The sequence below is a fragment of the Equus asinus genome, chromosome 3, assembly GCF_041296235.1.
Source record: "Equus asinus isolate D_3611 breed Donkey chromosome 3, EquAss-T2T_v2, whole genome shotgun sequence".
Lineage (NCBI taxonomy): Eukaryota > Metazoa > Chordata > Mammalia > Perissodactyla > Equidae > Equus > Equus asinus.
The window spans coordinates 75,489,632-75,507,899 of record NC_091792.1 but is presented as its reverse complement, the minus strand read 5'-3'; the positions used below and the strand labels follow the sequence as shown (position 1 = coordinate 75,507,899).

The 18,268-nt window shown below is 41.6% G+C and overlaps 1 protein-coding gene across 1 annotated transcript; it reads left to right on the top strand.

Moving 5' to 3' along the window:
* The first annotated feature begins 16,074 nt into the window (after window positions 1-16,074).
* On the top strand, window positions 16,075-17,839 carry LOC139039767 (olfactory receptor 2AE1-like). Its single transcript, XM_014834175.3, has 2 exons — window positions 16,075-16,159; window positions 16,863-17,839. The coding sequence occupies exons 1-2, from the start codon at window positions 16,075-16,077 to the stop codon at window positions 17,837-17,839; spliced, it is 1,062 nt and encodes a 353-aa protein (XP_014689661.2).
* The last annotated feature ends 429 nt before the right edge of the window (window positions 17,840-18,268 follow it).

Sequence of the window (18,268 nt, the reverse complement as noted above, 5' to 3'; positions counted from 1 at the left end):
CCCCCCACCCCACCTTTCCCCTGGTAGCCACTAATCTGTTCTCTTTGTCCATCTTTTTAAATTCCTCATATGAATGGAGTCATACAGAGATTATCCTCCTCTAACTGGCTTATTTCACTTAATTCCCTCAAGGTCCATCCATGTTATTGCAAATGGAATGATTTTGTTCTGCTTTGCAGCTGAGTAGTATTCCATTGTATATATATACCACATCTTCTTTATCCAATCCTCTGTTGATGGGCACTTAGGTTGCTTCCATGTCTTGGCTATTGTAAATAATGCTGCAATGAACATTGGGGTGCATAGGACTTTGGAATTGCTGACTTCAAGCTCTTTGGATAGATACCCAGTAGTGGGATAGCTGGATCGTATGGTAGTTCTATTTTTAATTTTTTGAGGAATCTCCATACTGTTTTCCATAGTGGCTGCACCAGTTTGCATTCCCACCAGCAGTGGATGAGGGTTCCTTTTTCTCCACAACCTCTCCAACATTTGTTACTATTAGATTTAGATATTTTTGTCATTCTAATGGGTGTAAGGTGATATCTTAGTGTAGTTTTGATTTGTAATTCCCTGATGATCAGCGATGATGAACCTCTTTTCATGTGCCTGTTGGCCATCCGTATATCTTCTTTGGAGAAATGTCTGTTCATGTCTCCAGCCCATTTTTGGATCGGGTTGTTTGATTTTTTGTTGTTGAGTTGTGAGTGTTCTTTATATTATGGATATTAAGCCTTTGTCAGATATATGACTTGCAAAAACTTTTTCCCAGTTGGTTGGTTGTTTTTCTGATTCAATCCTGTTTTCATTTGCCTTGAAGAAGCTCTTTAGTCTGATGAAGTCCCACTTCTTTATTTTTTCTGTTGTTTCCCTTCTCTGAGAAGACATGGTGTCTGAAAAGATCCTTTTGCTACTGATGTCAAAGAGTGTACTGCCTACGTTTTCTTCTAGAAGCCTTATGGTTTCAGGACTCACCTTTAGGTCTTTGATCCATTTTGAGTTTATTTTGGTGAATGGGGAAAAAAATGGTCAATTTTCATTCTTTTACATATGGCTTTCCAGTTTTCCCAGCGCCATTTATTGAAAAGACGTTCTTTTCTCCATTGTATGCTCTCAGCTCCTTTGTCAAAGATAAGCTGTCCATAGATGTGTGGTTTTATTTATGAGCATTCAATTCTGTTCCATTGATCTGTGCACCTGTTTTTGTACCAGTACCATGCTGTTTTGATTACTGTAGCTTTGTAGTATGTTTTGATGTCAGGGATTGTGATGCCTCCTGTTTTGTTCTTTTTTCTCAGGATTGCTTTAGCAATTCAGGGTCTTTTCTTGCCCCATATAAATTTTAGGATTCTTTGTTCTAATTCTATAAAGAATGTCCTTGGGATTCTGATTGGGATAGCATTGAATCTGTAGATTGCTTTAGATAGAACGGACATTTTAACTATGTTTATTCTTCCAATCCATGTATATGGAATGTAGTTCCATCTCCTTACATCATCATTCAATTCTCTCAGAAAGGTCTTGTAATCTTCATTATATAGGTCCTTCACTTCTTTAGTTAAATTTACCCCAAGGTATTTTATTCTTTTTCTCGCAATTGTGAATGGTGATGTGTTCTTGAGTTCTTTTTCTGTTAGTTTGTTATTAGAATATAGAAATCCTACTGATTTATGCAAATTGATTTTACACCCTGCAACTTTGCTGTAGTTGTTGATTACTTCTAACAGTTTTCCAATGGATTCTTTGGGGTTTTCTATATATAAGATCATGTCGTCTGCAAACAGCGAGAGTTTCACTTCTTCCCTGCCTATTTGGATTCCTTTTATTCCTTTTTCTTGCCTGATTGCTCTGGCCAGGACCTCCAGTACTATGTTAAATAAGAGTGGTGACAGAGGGTATCCTTGTCTCGTTCCTGTTTTTGGGGGGATGGCGTTCAGTTTTTGCTCATTGAGTATGATGTTGGCTGTGGGTTTGTCATATATGGCCTTTATTATGTTGAGGTAGTTCCCTTCTATGCCCAGTTTGTTCAGAGTTTTTATCATAAATGGCTGTTGATCTTGTCAAATGCTTTCTCTGCATCTATTGAGATGATCATGTGGTTTTTATTCCTCAGTTTGTTGATGTGGCATATCACGTTGATTGATTTGCGGATGTTGAACCATCCCTGTGTCCCTGGTACGAATCCCACCTGATCATGATGTATGATCCTTTTGATGAATTGTTGAATTCTGGTTGCCAAAATTTTGTTTAGAATTTTTGCATCTATGTTCATCAGTGATATTGGCCTGTAGTTCTCTTTTGTCGTGCTGTCCTTGTCAGGCTTTGGTATCAGCGTGATTTTGGCCTCATAGAATGTGATAGGAAGTGTTCCATCCTCCCTAATTTTTTGGAATAGCTTGAAAAGGATAGGTATTAAATCTTCTCTGAACGTTTGGTAGAATTCCCCAGGAAAGCCATCTGGTCCTGGGGTTTTATTCTTTGGGATGTTTTTGATTGCTGTTTCAATCTCTTTCCTTGTGATTGGTCTGTTCAAATTGTCTGCTTCTTCTTGAGTGAGCTTTGGGAGATTGCAGGAGTCCAAGAATTTATCCATTTCCTCTAGGTTATCCATTCTGTTAGCATAGAGTTTTTCATAGTATTCTCTTATAATCCATTGTATTTCTGCAGAGTCTGTTGTTATTTCTCCTCTTTCATTTCTGCTTTTGTTTATTTGAGCTTTCTCCCTTTTTTTCTTTGTAAGTCTGGCTAGGGGTTTGTCAATTTTATTTATCTTCTCAAAGAGCCAGCTCTTTGTTTCATTGATCCTTTCTACTGCCTTTTTCGTTTCACTAGTATTTATTTCTGCTCTGATTTTTATTATTTCTCTCCTTCTGTTGACTTTGGGCTTTATTTGTTCTTCTTTCTCTAGTTCAGTTAGGTGTGCTTTAAGGTTGCTTATTTGGGATTTTTCTTGTTTGTTAAGATGTGCCTGTATTGTGATGAATTTTCCTCTTAATACAGCTTTTGCTGTATCCCATATGAGCTGATAAGGCATGTTATCATTTTCATTTCTTTCCAGGTATTTTTTTATTTCTTCTTTAATTTCTTCAATGATCCATTGCTTGTTCAGTAGTGTATTGTTTAGTCTCCACATCTTTGTGCCTTTCACAACTTTTTTCTTGTAATTAATTTCTAGCCTTATAGCATTATGATCGGAGAAGATGCTTGTTATTATTTCAATTTTTTTAAATTTGTAGAGGCTTGCCTTGTTTCCCAACATATGGTCTATCCTTGAGAATGTTCCATGTGCACTTGAGAAGAATGTGTATTCTGCTGTTTTAGGATGAAGTGATCTATATCTGTCTACTAAGTCCCATTGTTTTAGTTTTTCATTTAGCTCCACTATTTCTTTATTGATTTTCTGTCTGGATTATCTGTCCATTGATGTGAGTGGGGTGTTGAGGTCCCCTACCATTATTGTGTTGTTTTTAACATCTTCCTTTAGGTCTGTTAATAGTTGCTTTATGAACCTTGGTGCTCCTATGTTGGGTGCATAGATATTTATAAGTGTTATTTCTCCTTGATGAAGTGTCCTTTTGATGATTATATATTGTCCCACTTTGTCTCTCTTTACCTGTCTTATTTTGAAACCTGCTTTGTCTGATATAATAATTGCAACACCTGCTTTTTTTTTTGCTTGCTATTAGCTTGAAGTATTATCCTCCACCCCTTGACTCTGAGCCTGTGTTTGTCCTTGGGGCTGAGGTGTGTTTCCTGGAGGCAATAAATTGTTGGATCTTTTTCTTTAATCCATTTTGCCACTCTGTGTCTTTTTATTGGAGAGTTCAATCCGTTTACATTGAGAGTGATTATTGATGCATGTGGACTTAAAGCTGTCAATCTCTTGCTCATTATCTGGCTTTCCTGCTTTTCTCTTCCTGTGTGCTTTATCCTACCCATTTGATACGGCAATTTCTTACGCTGGGTTTCATAGATTTTTCCTTATTTATGATTTGTGTCTCTGTTCTGTTTTTTAGTTTAGTGTCTACCCTGAAGTTTGTATTTTGAATCTCGTGTATAATATAGTCTATTCTCTGGTGGTCTCTTAGTTACTTGGCCTAGACTGATTTAGTCCCTTTACTCTTCCCCTCCTAAATTATTATCTTCATTTCTTATTCCAACTCGTGTTATGAGTTTGTAGTTAGAGTGATAAGATCGTCTTTGCTTTGGTAGTTTCCTTACCTTTATCCTAATGCTATAGTTGAATATTTGCTATCCTATTCTCGTTCTATTTATCTGTCTCGCTACTTTGTGGTTTGTGACCCCTTTCTCCATTTTTTCTTTTTTCAAGTATGAGAGCCTTCTTGAGGATTTCTTGTAGTGGAGGACTTTTGATTACAAATTCCCTTAACTTTTCTTTGTCTGGAAAAGATTTAATTTCCTCCTCATATCTGAGGAATATTCTTGCTGGATAGAGTATTCTTGGCTGAAGATTTTTATCTTTTAAAGTTTTGAATATGTCACTCCATTCTCTCCTAGACTGTAAGGTTTCTGTAGAGAAACCCACTGAAAGTCTGAGAGGAGTTCCTTTGTAGGTTATTTTCTTCTGTCTTGCTGCCCTGAGTATTCTTTCTTTGTCTTTCATTTTTGCCATTTGTACTACTATATGCCATGCAGTAGGTCTGTTTACATTGACAAATCTAAGAGATCTGAAAGCTTCCTCTACACACATTTCTCCCTCAATCCCTAGATTTGTGAAGTTCTCTTCTATAATTTCATTAAGCACACTTTCTGCTCCATTTTCCTTTTCCATGTTCTCGGGAATTCCTCTGATCCTTAAATTCTTTCTCCTCATTGAATCCACAATCTCTTGGAGATTTTCCTCATTTTTTTAAATTCTTAGTTCTCTTTCTTCCTCTGTCTGGAGCCATTCAGCCTGTCTATATTCGATTATGCTAATTTGCTCTTCTATGGTGTCTACCCAGGCATTCTGGGAATCCGTATTCCGTTTTATCTGGTCCATTGTGTTTTTCATCTCTAATAATTCTGTTTGATTCTTCTTTATAATTTCAATCTCTTTTGTGAAGCAACTCCAGAATTCGTTGGCTTGTTTCTCTTTCTCTCTACCTCATTGAGTTTTTTGATTATAGCTGCTCTGAACTCATTTTCACTTAAGTTACCTGTTTCCAAGTCCTCAGGACTTAATTCTGTGTTTTTATTGTTTTCCTTCTGGTCTAGAGCTTTTATAAGTTGCTGGATGGTAGAGGAGCAGTTTTTTCCCATGGTGGTAGAATTCGGTTGCAGTTACAGCCTGTCGCCACGAGATGGGGGTCGAGAGCTGCATGTTCTGAGCTCTCCGCCTTCGGGCAAGATGGCGGCGCCCAGCTCAGCTCGCCTGGGGGAGGGGCAGTTTTTCTCTCAGGCCGATCTGGATTCAGATCAGTTCTGTTCTCTGGTCTCCCGGGGCCCTAGGTATGTGGGTTCCCCACACATGGAAGCTTTCCCCCGTCAGCAGGTTTCCACTGTACCGCCAGCAGGAGTCCTGGATGATACCCTGGTTGTGCGGCCCCTCCCCCGCTCCTTCCCTCACTCGCGGCAGCGATCGCAGACTCTAGGGGAGGGAGCGAAGTTCTCTCCTACTGCGTTCCAGCTCCTCTGAGGCCAGCAGCAGGGTCTCTGTCCTCCATATTTTTGATACTCTAGGTCTCCAACGTCCTGGCATTAGGTTTATTTGCTGAAATTGAGTTTTTTTCCCGTCCTTTGTTGCAGTTTGGAGGGGAGACAGTCCCAGGTCAGCTCACCCCACCATCTTGCTCAGTCCACACCTGTAGTTTCTTTATTATTGACTTTTAAGTGTTCAGTATGTTTTCTATATCCAGGTCTCTTATTATACTTGTGATTCACTTGGGTATTTTCCCATTCAGCAGGTTGTCTTCTCACCTTCTTGATACTCTCGTTTGAGACACACGTGTTTTTAATTTTGTTGAGGTCCAATTTATTTCTTCTCTATTTTATACTAGTGCTTTCGGTGTCATCCCTGGGAAACAATTCCCTGACTCCAGGTCAGAAGTTGTGATCCCATGTGTTTTCCTGTAGGAGTTGTGTAGTTCTGCCTCTTATGTGGTGTTGGATCTCTGTGAGGTCATTTCTGGAAGTGCTGTGAGGAAGGAGTCTGACTTCCTCCTGTGCATGTGAATATCCAGTTGTCTCGATCCCATTTGTTGAAAAATTATTCTTTTCCCTTTGAACTGTCTCATCTCTCATCAAAATCCAACTGACTGTAAACATGAACATTTATTTCTGGTCTTTCAGTTCTGTTCCATTATCTGTGTGTTTATTTTTCTGTCGGTACCACACTGTTTTCATTATTGCAGCTTCACAATGAGTTTTAAAGCAGGAAGTGTGAGCTCTCCATCCTGTTCTTCTTCATTGAGGTTGCTTTGGCTCCTCTGGCTCCCTTGCATTTCTCTATGAATTTCGGGATTGGCTGGTCAGTTACTGCAAAAGAGGCTGCTGAGATTTTGCTCGAGGTTGCATTGACTCTGCAGTTCTCTCCATGCAGTATCACCATCTTCATAGTATAAAGTCTTCTGATCCATGAATATGGGCAGTCTTTTCATGTATTTTGGCCCTCTTTAATTGCTTTCAATAATGTTTTGGAGCATTTGTTGTACAAGTCTTGTACTTCTTAAGTTAGATTTATTACTAAGGATTTTATTGGTTTGGATGCTATTGTAAATTAACCTGTTTTCTTACTTTCATTGTCAGTTTTTCATTGCTAGCATGGAGAAATAAAATTGACTTTTTAATTGAAATATTATATTAGTTTCAGGTGTAAAATATAATGATTCCATATATGTGTATATTCCCAAATCCTACCGCCATGAGTCAAATTTGAATCCATCGCCTTGTTACTGAGCAAGGGCTTGCTGCCTGATGCGCATAGAAGCCAGGACTATGGCCTTGGCTTTTGAGAAAAGAAGATCTTCATTGCAAGGTCATCTCACAAGGTAACATGGGGCAAATCCCTCCAATCTGTCTTCCCAATGCAGGTTTGGGGTCACATTTCAGCACTGGTGGACTAGTAAGCTGCTGCTGGGACCACGTGGGCTGCCGGGCTGGCCTTGACTCGGTAATCAAGCTACTTGGGCTGCTGGAAGCCAGATTGTCCTTAGTGAAGGGCTGCTTGCTTCCGGTGTCAGTGTTTCTGAGGATTCTTGTCTCTGGGGACCTCCTGGGGCCATGGGTTCCTGCCTGGCGTGTGCACAGTGCTGTCTGTGCAATTGAGCACCAGGACTGATTAATCAACAACCTGTTTTAATGGAGAAAAACTAGTTTAAGATGGTCAGTGTTTTCTGTGCTGTTGCGACCTCATATAGTTACAAAATTTTTCTTCTTGTCTTGAGAATTTTTAACATTGACTCTCTTAGCAACTTTCCAGTAGACAATATAGTACTGCTAACTCTAGTCACCATGATGCACGTTAAGTCCTCAGGACTTCTTCATTTTAGAACAGGGAATTTGTACCTTTTGACCCCCTTGCTCCCTTTGCCCACCCACTACCCCTTCCCCCTGGCAGCTGACAACCTGTTCTCTGCATCTATAGCTCAGACACGTGGGTTGCTTCTGTGTCTGGGCTCCTGTGAATCATGCTGCAGTGAACATGAGGGGCAGATGTCTGTCTGCAGGAATGTTTCTGTTTCCATTGTGTAAATACCCAGAAGTGGAATTACTGGATCATATGGTGGTTCTATTTTTAATCTTTAGAGGAACTTCCATACTGTTTTCCATGGTGGCTGCACCAACTTGTAGTTCTGTAGATTGGTGGTGGTTTTGGGTTTTTTTACTGATCTTGTATCCTGCCATCTTGCAGAAGTCGTTTATTCGTTCCAATACTTTTTCTGTGTTTTCTCTGATTTCCTATATACATGGTCATGTCATTTGCAAATAGAGAGAGTTTTACTTCCCTCCGTCCAATCTGGATGCCTTTTATTTCATTTTCTTGCCTATCTGACATGGCTAAAACCTCCCGTAAATGTAAAATAGAATTGATGGGAGTGGCCCTTGCTCAGCTTGTCCTGACGTCAGGGACGAGGCTTCCAGTCTCTCCCCATGAAGTACGATGTCTGTGAGCTCTGTCTTGTTCACAGATGCCCTTTCCCAGGCTCAGGGAGCTGCCTTGTGTTTCTAGTGTCCTGAGTGTTTTGATCACAAAGGGCGTTGGATTTTGTCCAATGGCTTTTCTGCATTTAGTGGGAATCAGCTTTCCCAGCAGCTTTCAAACCATGAAATCATCTTCCCTTCCCTCTCCCTCCATCTCTCTCCCTCACACAAACACACAGACCTCTCTGGAAGCAAATCAGAATCCACGCAGCAAATCCTTGCTAAAAGCTGTCGAAGGAGTCATCTAGACCTCTTGCTCCTGGTTATCCTTGCCTGGCTGCTGCGTAGCTGGGGGCGGCCCCCACTCCACACAAGTGATGGCAGTAATTCACATGCTCCTGATGATTTGCGAAGGTGCTGACTCCCTCTGGCATGCACACACCATCATTTTTCTTCTCTTGACTGACTGTAGAGTGGAAGCATTTAGCACGAAAAGAGAGGACTGTGCAGGAAGGAGTATGTATCAAGTGTGAGTGCTAAAGGGTCACAACAGATGGGCAAAAGCTTGACTTCCCCAAGAAGGGTGTTAAAGGAAATGTGACATATTCTCGACAGCCCTTTCTGGCATGGAAGTCCGCGTTCTGCAAATACTGCTTTGGGTTTATTTCCTGAGGCCTCATATATTGCTTTTGTCTTGCAGGAGTTTGGTTGCTGACCATGTTGTCGAATGGCCCTCAGGAGGGTGAGCTTTCTGTTCCTCAGTTTGGCCTGTTGCAGGTAAGGGGCCTTGGGGTCCTTTGTGTGTCTTCAGCTAGGAAAGGGTCACCTGGGCTTTCCCCAGAATTCCCTGGCGGTGCTGGGAGCGCCCGACATGCAGTACAAGGTCTGGATTGGGCAAACGCTTCATCTGCAAACTTCCTATGGCACTGAGTTTCTAAAGCCCTCGAATGACATGGATTCTGAAATGGAAAAGTGAAGGACAAAGGGACTTCAGCAATGTGGTTGCCAGGCTTCTCCCGAAAACAAGCAACAGGATACACACCCACGTGCATGTGTGTATACGTATGTGGAGAGAGAGACTGACTTTAATATACTGGCCTGTGTGAGCATGTGGGCTGGCGAGTCTACAGTCTGCAGGCCAGGCTTACAGACTAGAAGCTGTGGCAAGTTAGGTCTTGCTGAAGGTGCATATGAAGGTGAGGCTGACCCCCTGACCAGGTGATTGTAAGGCTCAGCTGTGTGTTGCTGCTGCGGTCACTTTACTCACTTTATTGGGTGAAGTGAGCCCCAACACAGCTGGCTGAAAGGTCTAATAGCACATACCTGCTGTTGTTTTGCTATAAAGTGAGTCAGGCCCCAGTGTGGCTGGTTGCTAGTGTCACGGCCTCACATTTTCTTTGGGCCTTTGGTCTGCGGGGCTGTTGTTAGCTCTCTCAGGAGCTCAACCTTGTGACGCCAGACTCAGGGATGGGAGCACACAATCATTTCAGGTGTTGGAAGGTGGGCAGATTCCCTATTTGTTGTATAAGAAGGCCAACAGCACAAGCCTGCTGCACCTGAGAAGTCTCACCACCCCACTGTGGGACCATAAACCCCATCAACACAGGCCCACCCTGTGTACATGCCCTGCTCTGCTGAAGCAGACCTGCTTGTCTTGCTGTAGAGGTCCAGAACACACCACCTACACAGCCCCACAGGTTCGCTGTTGGCTCGCTAGTGGGTGGGGTGAGTCCCTAGGGCAGGGCGCCTTCCCTGGATGAGCTGGATTAAATCACTGCTCTAGTGGGCAGGCTAAACCCCTCAGCTAACAGGCCATGGGAAGAAATACAATTTCATCTGCCACTGTCTGTCTCAGAGGCCTGTATTATGTCACAATAATAGCTCCGACCAGTGTTCACTCCCTGGGGTGGTGATCCCAATCACCTTCTGCCTCTCTGAGATGTGCTCAGAGCTTATCCAGTGAGTCTTTTTTTTAACCAAAGGACTATGCACCTTTCTTTCTGGTGATTTTGTTTGGGTTTTAGAATGGGTGAATTTCTGCATGGGCCCCTTGAAAGCAGGCTTTTCTTTCTCTTCTCTTCAATAGGTTTTCTGGGGGGTATTCTCCTTTGGGTTTAATAACCAGCAAAGCCAGATACTTGTCTTTGGTTGTGCTGAATTTGAAGGCTGCTTATTATGACATCACTCTCCCCCTCAGATCCCCTGCTCCTCCAGGAAAAGCTTCATACCTTAAAATGTCTCTGGCTTGAAGCACCATGGCAAGAATGTGACTCTTTCCTCAGCAGGAAGGTATCTCTGCCTCTTACAACTCAGTCAGTGTTGTTCTTTGTTGTCAGGGTTCGTTTTATACAGTCTCCAGTTGTCACTCAGAGGTAATCATTCCACAGGGGTAAATTTGTTGTGTCCCTCAGAGAAGGTCAGTTCAGAGTCCTATGTTACCACCTTCCCAGCAATCCTCTTGTCATTGATTTTTGACTGTTTTGTTATCACGTGTGTTGGAGAGGGTCCTTTTGTGTTGAGATAATTGAGTGTTCTACTTGCACAATGGATTTGTATATTCAGTTCCTTCCCCAGGTTTGGGAAGTTCTCATTTCTTTAAATAAGCTCTCTACTCCCTTCTCTCTCTCTCCTCCTTCTCTGATATCCATTACCCTTATGTTGTCATTTCTAAAGGAGTCAGATAGTTCTTGTAGAATTTCTACATTTTAAAAAGTGTTAGCTGTCTCTCCTCTTCTACCTGCCCCATTTATAGCTATCTTCAAGCTCACTAATTCTCTCTTCCACATGACATGCTCTTTTTACAATGTTTTCCAATGCATTCTTCATCTCATTCATCAAGTTCTTCACCTCCAGAATTTTTGCTTAGTTCTTCTTGAAAGTTTCGATCTCTTTGGAGATTGAAGTATTCCTTCTGTTCATTGATTTCATACCTGAGGTCATGAAACCATCTTTCTGAGTTTTCTTGAAGTTCACTGAGTTTCTTCATGATAGCTATTTTGAATTTTTTGTCCATTAGATCAGAATCTCCCATGACTTTATGTTTGGTTTTCGGAGGATTGTTTTCTGTAGCAAATACGTTTTTTATTTAGGTACAGTTTTGTTTTGATTCAAACTTTTCAATTGCTTAGAGATTAGAAGCCTTTTTTTGTTTTCAGTAGGTGTCATTATAGTAATTGTTTTTGATTTCTCTTACCTGAGCTGTGTCTGGCTATATTTGTGGATCTGCAAGTTCTATCCTCCAGCTCCTCTATTTTGTGTCACATGGATACTCTCTTTGTTGCTGCCTGCCCTTCTGGGGCCCACTGATGGCTTTTTATTGCTTGCATTTCTGTGGTTGCTGGCTTTGCTCTCAGGACACGGAAATGGTCAATGTAAAGCCACATCTGAGATCTACTGAGTGGGAAGCTCCAGCACAGCTGTGGGGATAGGGGTTGGGGAGGTGGTGAGGGAGACTGCTACAAGCAGCACTGTCTCAGCTGTTGCCTGTTACCCTTTGGTCCCAGGAAACACTGCTGCTGGGAAGTGGGAGTGCTGTGCACACCTGGTGCCACCAGGCTCTGAGCTGAGGACAGGGGTTTGGGATCATGGGACTCCACCTTTGTAGCTCTTCTGCTTCCTGTAGCCACAGGTGTCACTGCCCCTGCCTCGCTGCAGTCACACGTACACCTCTGCTGCAGACCACTGTGTCCTCTGGGATCAGGGGCGGCTGGCTCATCTGTCATGGCTGGGGATCCAGGATCCTGGGTGCTGCCTCCACTGCTCCCTCATTTAGGCTTTTCTATGTGCTCCAATTCACTTTCTTTGCATGTACTGATGTGTAGATCTTTCCATCACCCTGGTGTTTGGTGCAGTTTAGCTTTTGTTGAGTTTTGAATGTTTTAATCATTGTAGATTGAAGAGCAGAGACTCAAGGATCCTCTCACACCACCATGATGATGATGTCTTCTAATTACTACAAATTCTTAACCCCATATGATATACAATGTTTATTTATTAGTTTTACCAGTAAGTTCCATGGGGGGAGAGACCATGGTTGCTTGTTAATCACCATATACCATGCTACCCAATACGACACTGGGGACATAGCAGAAGCTCATCAAATATTTGTCAAATAAATTACTGAATTATATAAATGCCACCATTGTCTTAACCACAGAGATATTATATTCTGGTGAGAAGAAGAGCACCAGGTAAAAGCATTAGAGAGCAGGTTTTGAAGAGAGTGATGATACATTGAACCTACACCAAGAATAAACAAGATAAGATCAGTGAAACAAGACATTTCAGCAACTGAGTTGAGTTAGAGAAACAAGGAATAGCTCAACATATAATGGAGAGAAAGAGCAGTGTATGACAATGAGATGGGAGTAAATATGAAGGAGATGTAGGGACATGCCATTTTCTTCTTTGATATCTGTATCTGAAGTCTTTTGACATGTTATATTAATGTTGAATATGAAATTGGAGTATGACCAAGAGCTAGAGTGGGAAACACTACTGGCAATTGCCTGTCTCTATTCCTTGACTTCTGTTCTATGATATTGCACGTGGCAGAACCCCCAAAAGTGTCCTATGAGCAAAGGAGACTAGATTTTTTGCAGTCTGTCTTCTCAAAAGGGTTGGATAGAAAGGAGCTAGAAAGATCTGTGTTTCAAGATGAAAAACAAGCCAGAGACTCTAGGAATTGTTTCTCTCCATGCTTAATTGGCCCTTGGAGAAGTCATTCCCATGTTACCATCAGAGTGATGCTCCTTGAAATATCTCATGCCCTGACACCTCCCAACGAACTCCAAGACAGCCCTTTGGGAATGCTTATCTCAATGCACACAGGGAGTGTAATTGGCATCTTGAAGTAATGCTCTCCAGAAGAGACTCAGGATGTGTCCTCTGGGTTGAATCCCTGATGCCATACGTTGAGTGCCCTTGATTTGCCTCAGCTGACATAATAGGGCCTCTATGTTAGAAGGCTGTTTTATTTCTCACAGATGTTTGCTTCTTTTCCCTCATGTTTAGCTCATTCTGGCCAAGTCTCTTCTCATTTTTACCGCTATGATTCCTGCTGAGGAAAGATTCATGCAGTCAAGAAGGGGATTCTACTAAAGAATACCAGTGCTAGAGGCAAATTCTTGTTTTATTTGGTAGGAAAGGAGGTGTAAAGCTAAAAAGAGAGTGCCTTGAGTGATCCAAAATAGCAGAAACTCCAAAACAGATTTTCTTTTGGCTCTGGACCTATTGATGATTAAGCTGGTATTAAATGAACCTTCTGAATCTGGTAACATTAATGGAAATTCTTTTTGCCCAAGCTCTTGTTGTCCTTTTGGATGGAGAGGTACCTGAAATATATATTTAGAGGCAGATGAAGGATATTCATTATTCAAAGGCCCACCTATTACAAGTTCGATAGGTTCAGTTACTTAATCTGTCCTGATGTGTGCTGATGGAGTTCAAAATCTGATCCCAGATTGCAAGAGCATTACTACGGATGCTATTGTTCCTGATGATGCTCTGTCACTAGGATAATTAGTGTAGACAACGATGACTGTGTAGGACATGGTGTTCTATGCCATTCTACCAGTAAATGCAGATTACCAGGGTTAGAGAAGGAACACTGATGAGCACCTCAGAAAAGACTTGTTTGGATGATCAGTAGCCAGTGTTTGAGTTAGTGTGGATCTATGCTGCCCTCGCCATTTCACTTTTATACTTGTTCTCTCCACAATTCTCTGCAGCAGAAATTCCAGGTAAGATAATTTGGGGGCTTGAGGTGTTCAGGAAACCTTCACTATAAACTAGGGCAACCTCTGGCATTGTTAGCTTATTCCCTCATCCCTAAAGTCAGAGGGTGATATTGGTCAGTCTGTGAGGAAAGCTGGCTGAGAAAGCAGAGAAAAAAGTCAACTGAGGGTCACAAATCAGAATGGGAAATTATTAGGAAAGTTGTCTAAGGGAGGCAGAGAGACAGGACTCAGATGATGAGAAAACCAATGCTATGGACATTTAAAAGGTGGAAATTAATGAGGAAAGAGAGACGTAGATGAATACTTTAATACAAGGGAAATATATGGATGGCTTGATAGGGTTGGAGTGACCAGGGGGAACATGGGATATTGGGCCCTTCATTCACAAGAAGCTGAGTTTGAAATAACAGTACGAGGAGACAGCCAAAAAGATGACCCTAGACTGCATTAATTGAAGAGAGATAATATATGTGACCTCTTTCTTACTGGTCAATTTATCCTTTGGAGAAAACATTCAGTTCTGAGTTCTTTGCTCTAAATGGTAAGCAGATAATGTGGAAAGCAAGAAGATCTAGGAGATGTTTAGGAAAAAATACAAAGAGGTATTGGGTGGATATTTTGGAGATTAATTTAGATTATCAATTTTTCAAGTTGGGCTTCACCATGGAGATGAAGCGCTCATTCTGATCAGCATTCCTGTGAGAATGAGATAAAGGGCCAAGTGGGAATGTGATTGACTAAATGTTATAGAATTTGGTTGATTAAATGTTATAATCTTAATTTGATCAGCCTGATCCATAATTTAAAGAGACTCAGGTCTACTGAGGACACATCTCTTGGTTGTTTTCAGGTATATAACAATGGTGGTTTTGTTATTTGTCAACATGGCACCCGTATATATCTCATAAACCATACTTAATCTCCAAATAAAGACCATACCAAGTTCTCCTTCCATATAACATAGTGCGACTACCCCACATACAATCAAAAACTTAACCTTTTCCCAAGAAAAGGATATAAATCACACCAACCCTTTCCACTTAAGAAGATACCAAATCGCTTCCTTGTCTTGGTTGAAATTCATTCTACTTCTATCTGGTTCCTACTCCCCTTTTTATGTCTTATGACTGATATACTTAGATATGAACCTAACTACATTAATATACCATACGTTAGAAAGGGGATATCTGAGGGGGAAAACTCAAACAATTCAGTTAATTATATTTAGAAAATATTCATAAAAAAGAAAGAAGAAATACCTGTTACTACTACAGTTGTTGTTTCTGCAGCTGCTCACATAGTCCTATCTGGTGTATATAACAGTCTTCTTTCACACCATTCCATATTTCCTTTGTCTGCATTTCATCATGTTTCCTTTTCTGGTGGGATGACCCAAACATTCATTCCTGAAGGATCTGGGTCATTACCAGTCCTGTGTGAATTGGGTTTGCATAGTTTTCCACTGACTTTCACCACAGGGCATTTGAGTACAGAGGTGCCCCCTAGAAAATCTCCTGCCTTCCAGACATGCTTCTCCTCATCCCCATGGTGTAGTAGAAACTCAGTAACCCCTTGCTAGTCAGGATCAGCCATGCAAGGCAGTGTATAGTAACTTCCTTTGCTTGTTGATTCAGTGATAGGAGGAGTCCATGTTGCTGAGCCCATGTGTAGCCTTCATCCTGGTTTCCGTGGCTACTCTGTTTGTGAGGCCATTATCATGAACGAGAGTGACTGAGCAAGAGTGTAACTGACTTCCACAGAATGGGTTAGCACTTGGATAGGATGTCTCATTCTGTGGACAGCAGGAATGGATATTTCTTCCTTGTTTTTATATGACTATTTCACATGTTTTTGGTTCTATGTGGGATAGTGATATCATGTTAGGTAAAAGGATGACTGTTGTGTTTATTTTGGGATGAAGTGTGGCTTAAGGAGATGTGCATCTGTGCCAGATTGACAGGAGATGGACTCTGGTGGTTTCGTAATGTGTCAACTTGGCTAGGATGGACTACATTTCCCAGAATTCCCATTTTTTGTGTTTCTGGTTAAGGTGGCTCACAGGAGAGACTGTCCCGGAGCTTTAGAGGCAGAAGAGAAGCAGCCATTTTGTAGTGTACAGAGACGGCATCTGATCTGCTGATTCTCCTCATCCGTGCGAAGCAGCAGGTGGGCCTGCAATTGTTCTGCCTTCCCCTGGATCCTCCTTTAGCTCCTCTGACTTCCAGGCCAGGTGTGTGTGTTTAGGCTCCTGAATATGGGCCTCAGCTTCTGCAAGACACTCACACCGCCAATTCCAGTGGCAACAAGAACAGACATGGCTTTCAGTCTGCCCTTTTGGGGTTATATCTCATTCTTGTGGGTTCCAGCAGGCCCTTGATCTACCACACTTTATATCCACTTTATAGCTTCCTGACTGCTTGTGCCATGGACTTGAAGTTCCAGCATCAGACACAAGGGTGACAGCCTTATATAGACCGCTTAAGCAGCTTTCACTATTGCATAATGCAAAATTTCTGTACAGTCCCATTAAATACATACATATGTATATATGTATGTATATACATATGTATGTATAAAACTCTCAGTGGTTCAGCTTCTCTGGATAAACTCTGACATAATAAGTAAGAAAGCATATATGTGTACTTTATATATATATATATATATACATATATAATATATATTATACTAAATATAATTTAGTTTAGTAAACATTTAGTCTCTCTCTATAAAGCATATATATATACTTATAAAAAGTATATATGTGTGTGTGTGTATTTCTTTCTTAATGAGGAGAGGCTCTTGTTTGATTTTTGGCACTTAGAGGTTAGAAATTCCAGAATTTCTAAGTGTCATGTTTGGGAAGAAAGATTTGACATTCTCATTTTAAAGGGCTATTTCAAGAATTTGGGCTATTGAATAACTAGAAATAGAAAAAAAAATGTCTTCAAAAATTGTGTGGTAAATCAAAAGGTCTTATTGTAAGGTATGCTGAGCTCCACTATTTCTGATATCAAAATTCTTCTCCACTTCCTGTTTCCCCAGGGACAGAGAAAGGGGAGATACGGCAGAGGAATCAGACCTCTCCAGTAGACTTCATCCTTGAAGGGCTCTTTGATGACTCCCTCACTCACCTCTTTCTTTTCATCTTGACCATGGTGGTCTTCCTGATTGCGGCGAGTGACAACATCCTCACCATTCTCCTCATATTTGCAGATTCCCAGCTTCATACACCCATGTACTTCCTGCTCAGCCAGCTCTCCCTCATGGATCGGATGCATGTCTCCACAACCATCCTCAAGATGGCTACCAACTACCTATCTAGCAAGAAGTCCATCTCCTTTGTGGACTGTGCCACCCAGCACTTCCTCTATTTGTCTGTGGGTGGTGCTGAGTGTCTTCTCCTAGCTCTGATGTCCTATGACCGCTATGTTGCCATTTGTCATCCACTGCATTACACTGTTCTCATGAACAGAAAGGTGGGACTTATGATGGCTCTTGTGTCATGGTTGGGAGCATCCAGAAATTCCCTAAGTCACACGGTGATCTTGACGCAGTTCCCTTTCTGTGGGCCTCGAAAAATCCACCACTTCGACTGTGAGTTTCCAGCTGTTGTGAAGCTGGTACGTGGAGACATCACTGTCTATGAGACCACAGTGCACATCAGCAGCATCATCCTTCTCCTCCTCCCCATCTTTCTGGTTTCTACATCCTATGCCTTCATCCTCCACAGTGTCATTCAGATTCGTTCAGCTGGGAGTAAGAGAAATGCCTTTGCCACTTGTAGCTCTCACCTCACTGTGGTTTCCCTCTGGTTTGGTGCCTGCATGTTCTCATATATGAGGCCCAGGTCCCAGCGTACCCCATTGCAAGACAAAATTGGTTCTGTGTTCTATAGCATCATTACTCCCACACTGAATCCTTTGATTTATACTCTCTGGAACAAGGATGTAGCTAAAGCTCTGAGGAGAGTGCTGGGGAGAGATGTTATCACTCAAAGACAACAATTACAGTTGTCCTGAGTATAAGAGTAGAATGGCATAAGCTCCTCAAAATGATTGGGTAAACCCTTAAGAGTTTTCAAGGGTCCAGGTCTCTGATCACTACTGCAAAAGTGATGTGGTCAACATGCAATTCCAGTATTCTGACTTGGTCTCAGCCATCTAGGCACCTTAGAGTACTATCTTAGTCCATTTGGGGCACAATAACAAAAATACCACAGAGTAGCTGGCTTAGACAACAACCATTCATTTCTCACATTTCTGGAGACCGAGAAGTCCATGATCAAGCTTTGAAAGTGCTACACCCTCTTTCATTTCTTTTTGATCTCTTTATATGTAACCCTGCCAAACCATGCTTCCCTGAATTCCCTATCTAAAGCTGCACTCTCCAATCTCTGTCCCCTGCTTCCGCTTTGTTACACTACTTTCATGATGTTCCACAATATTGTT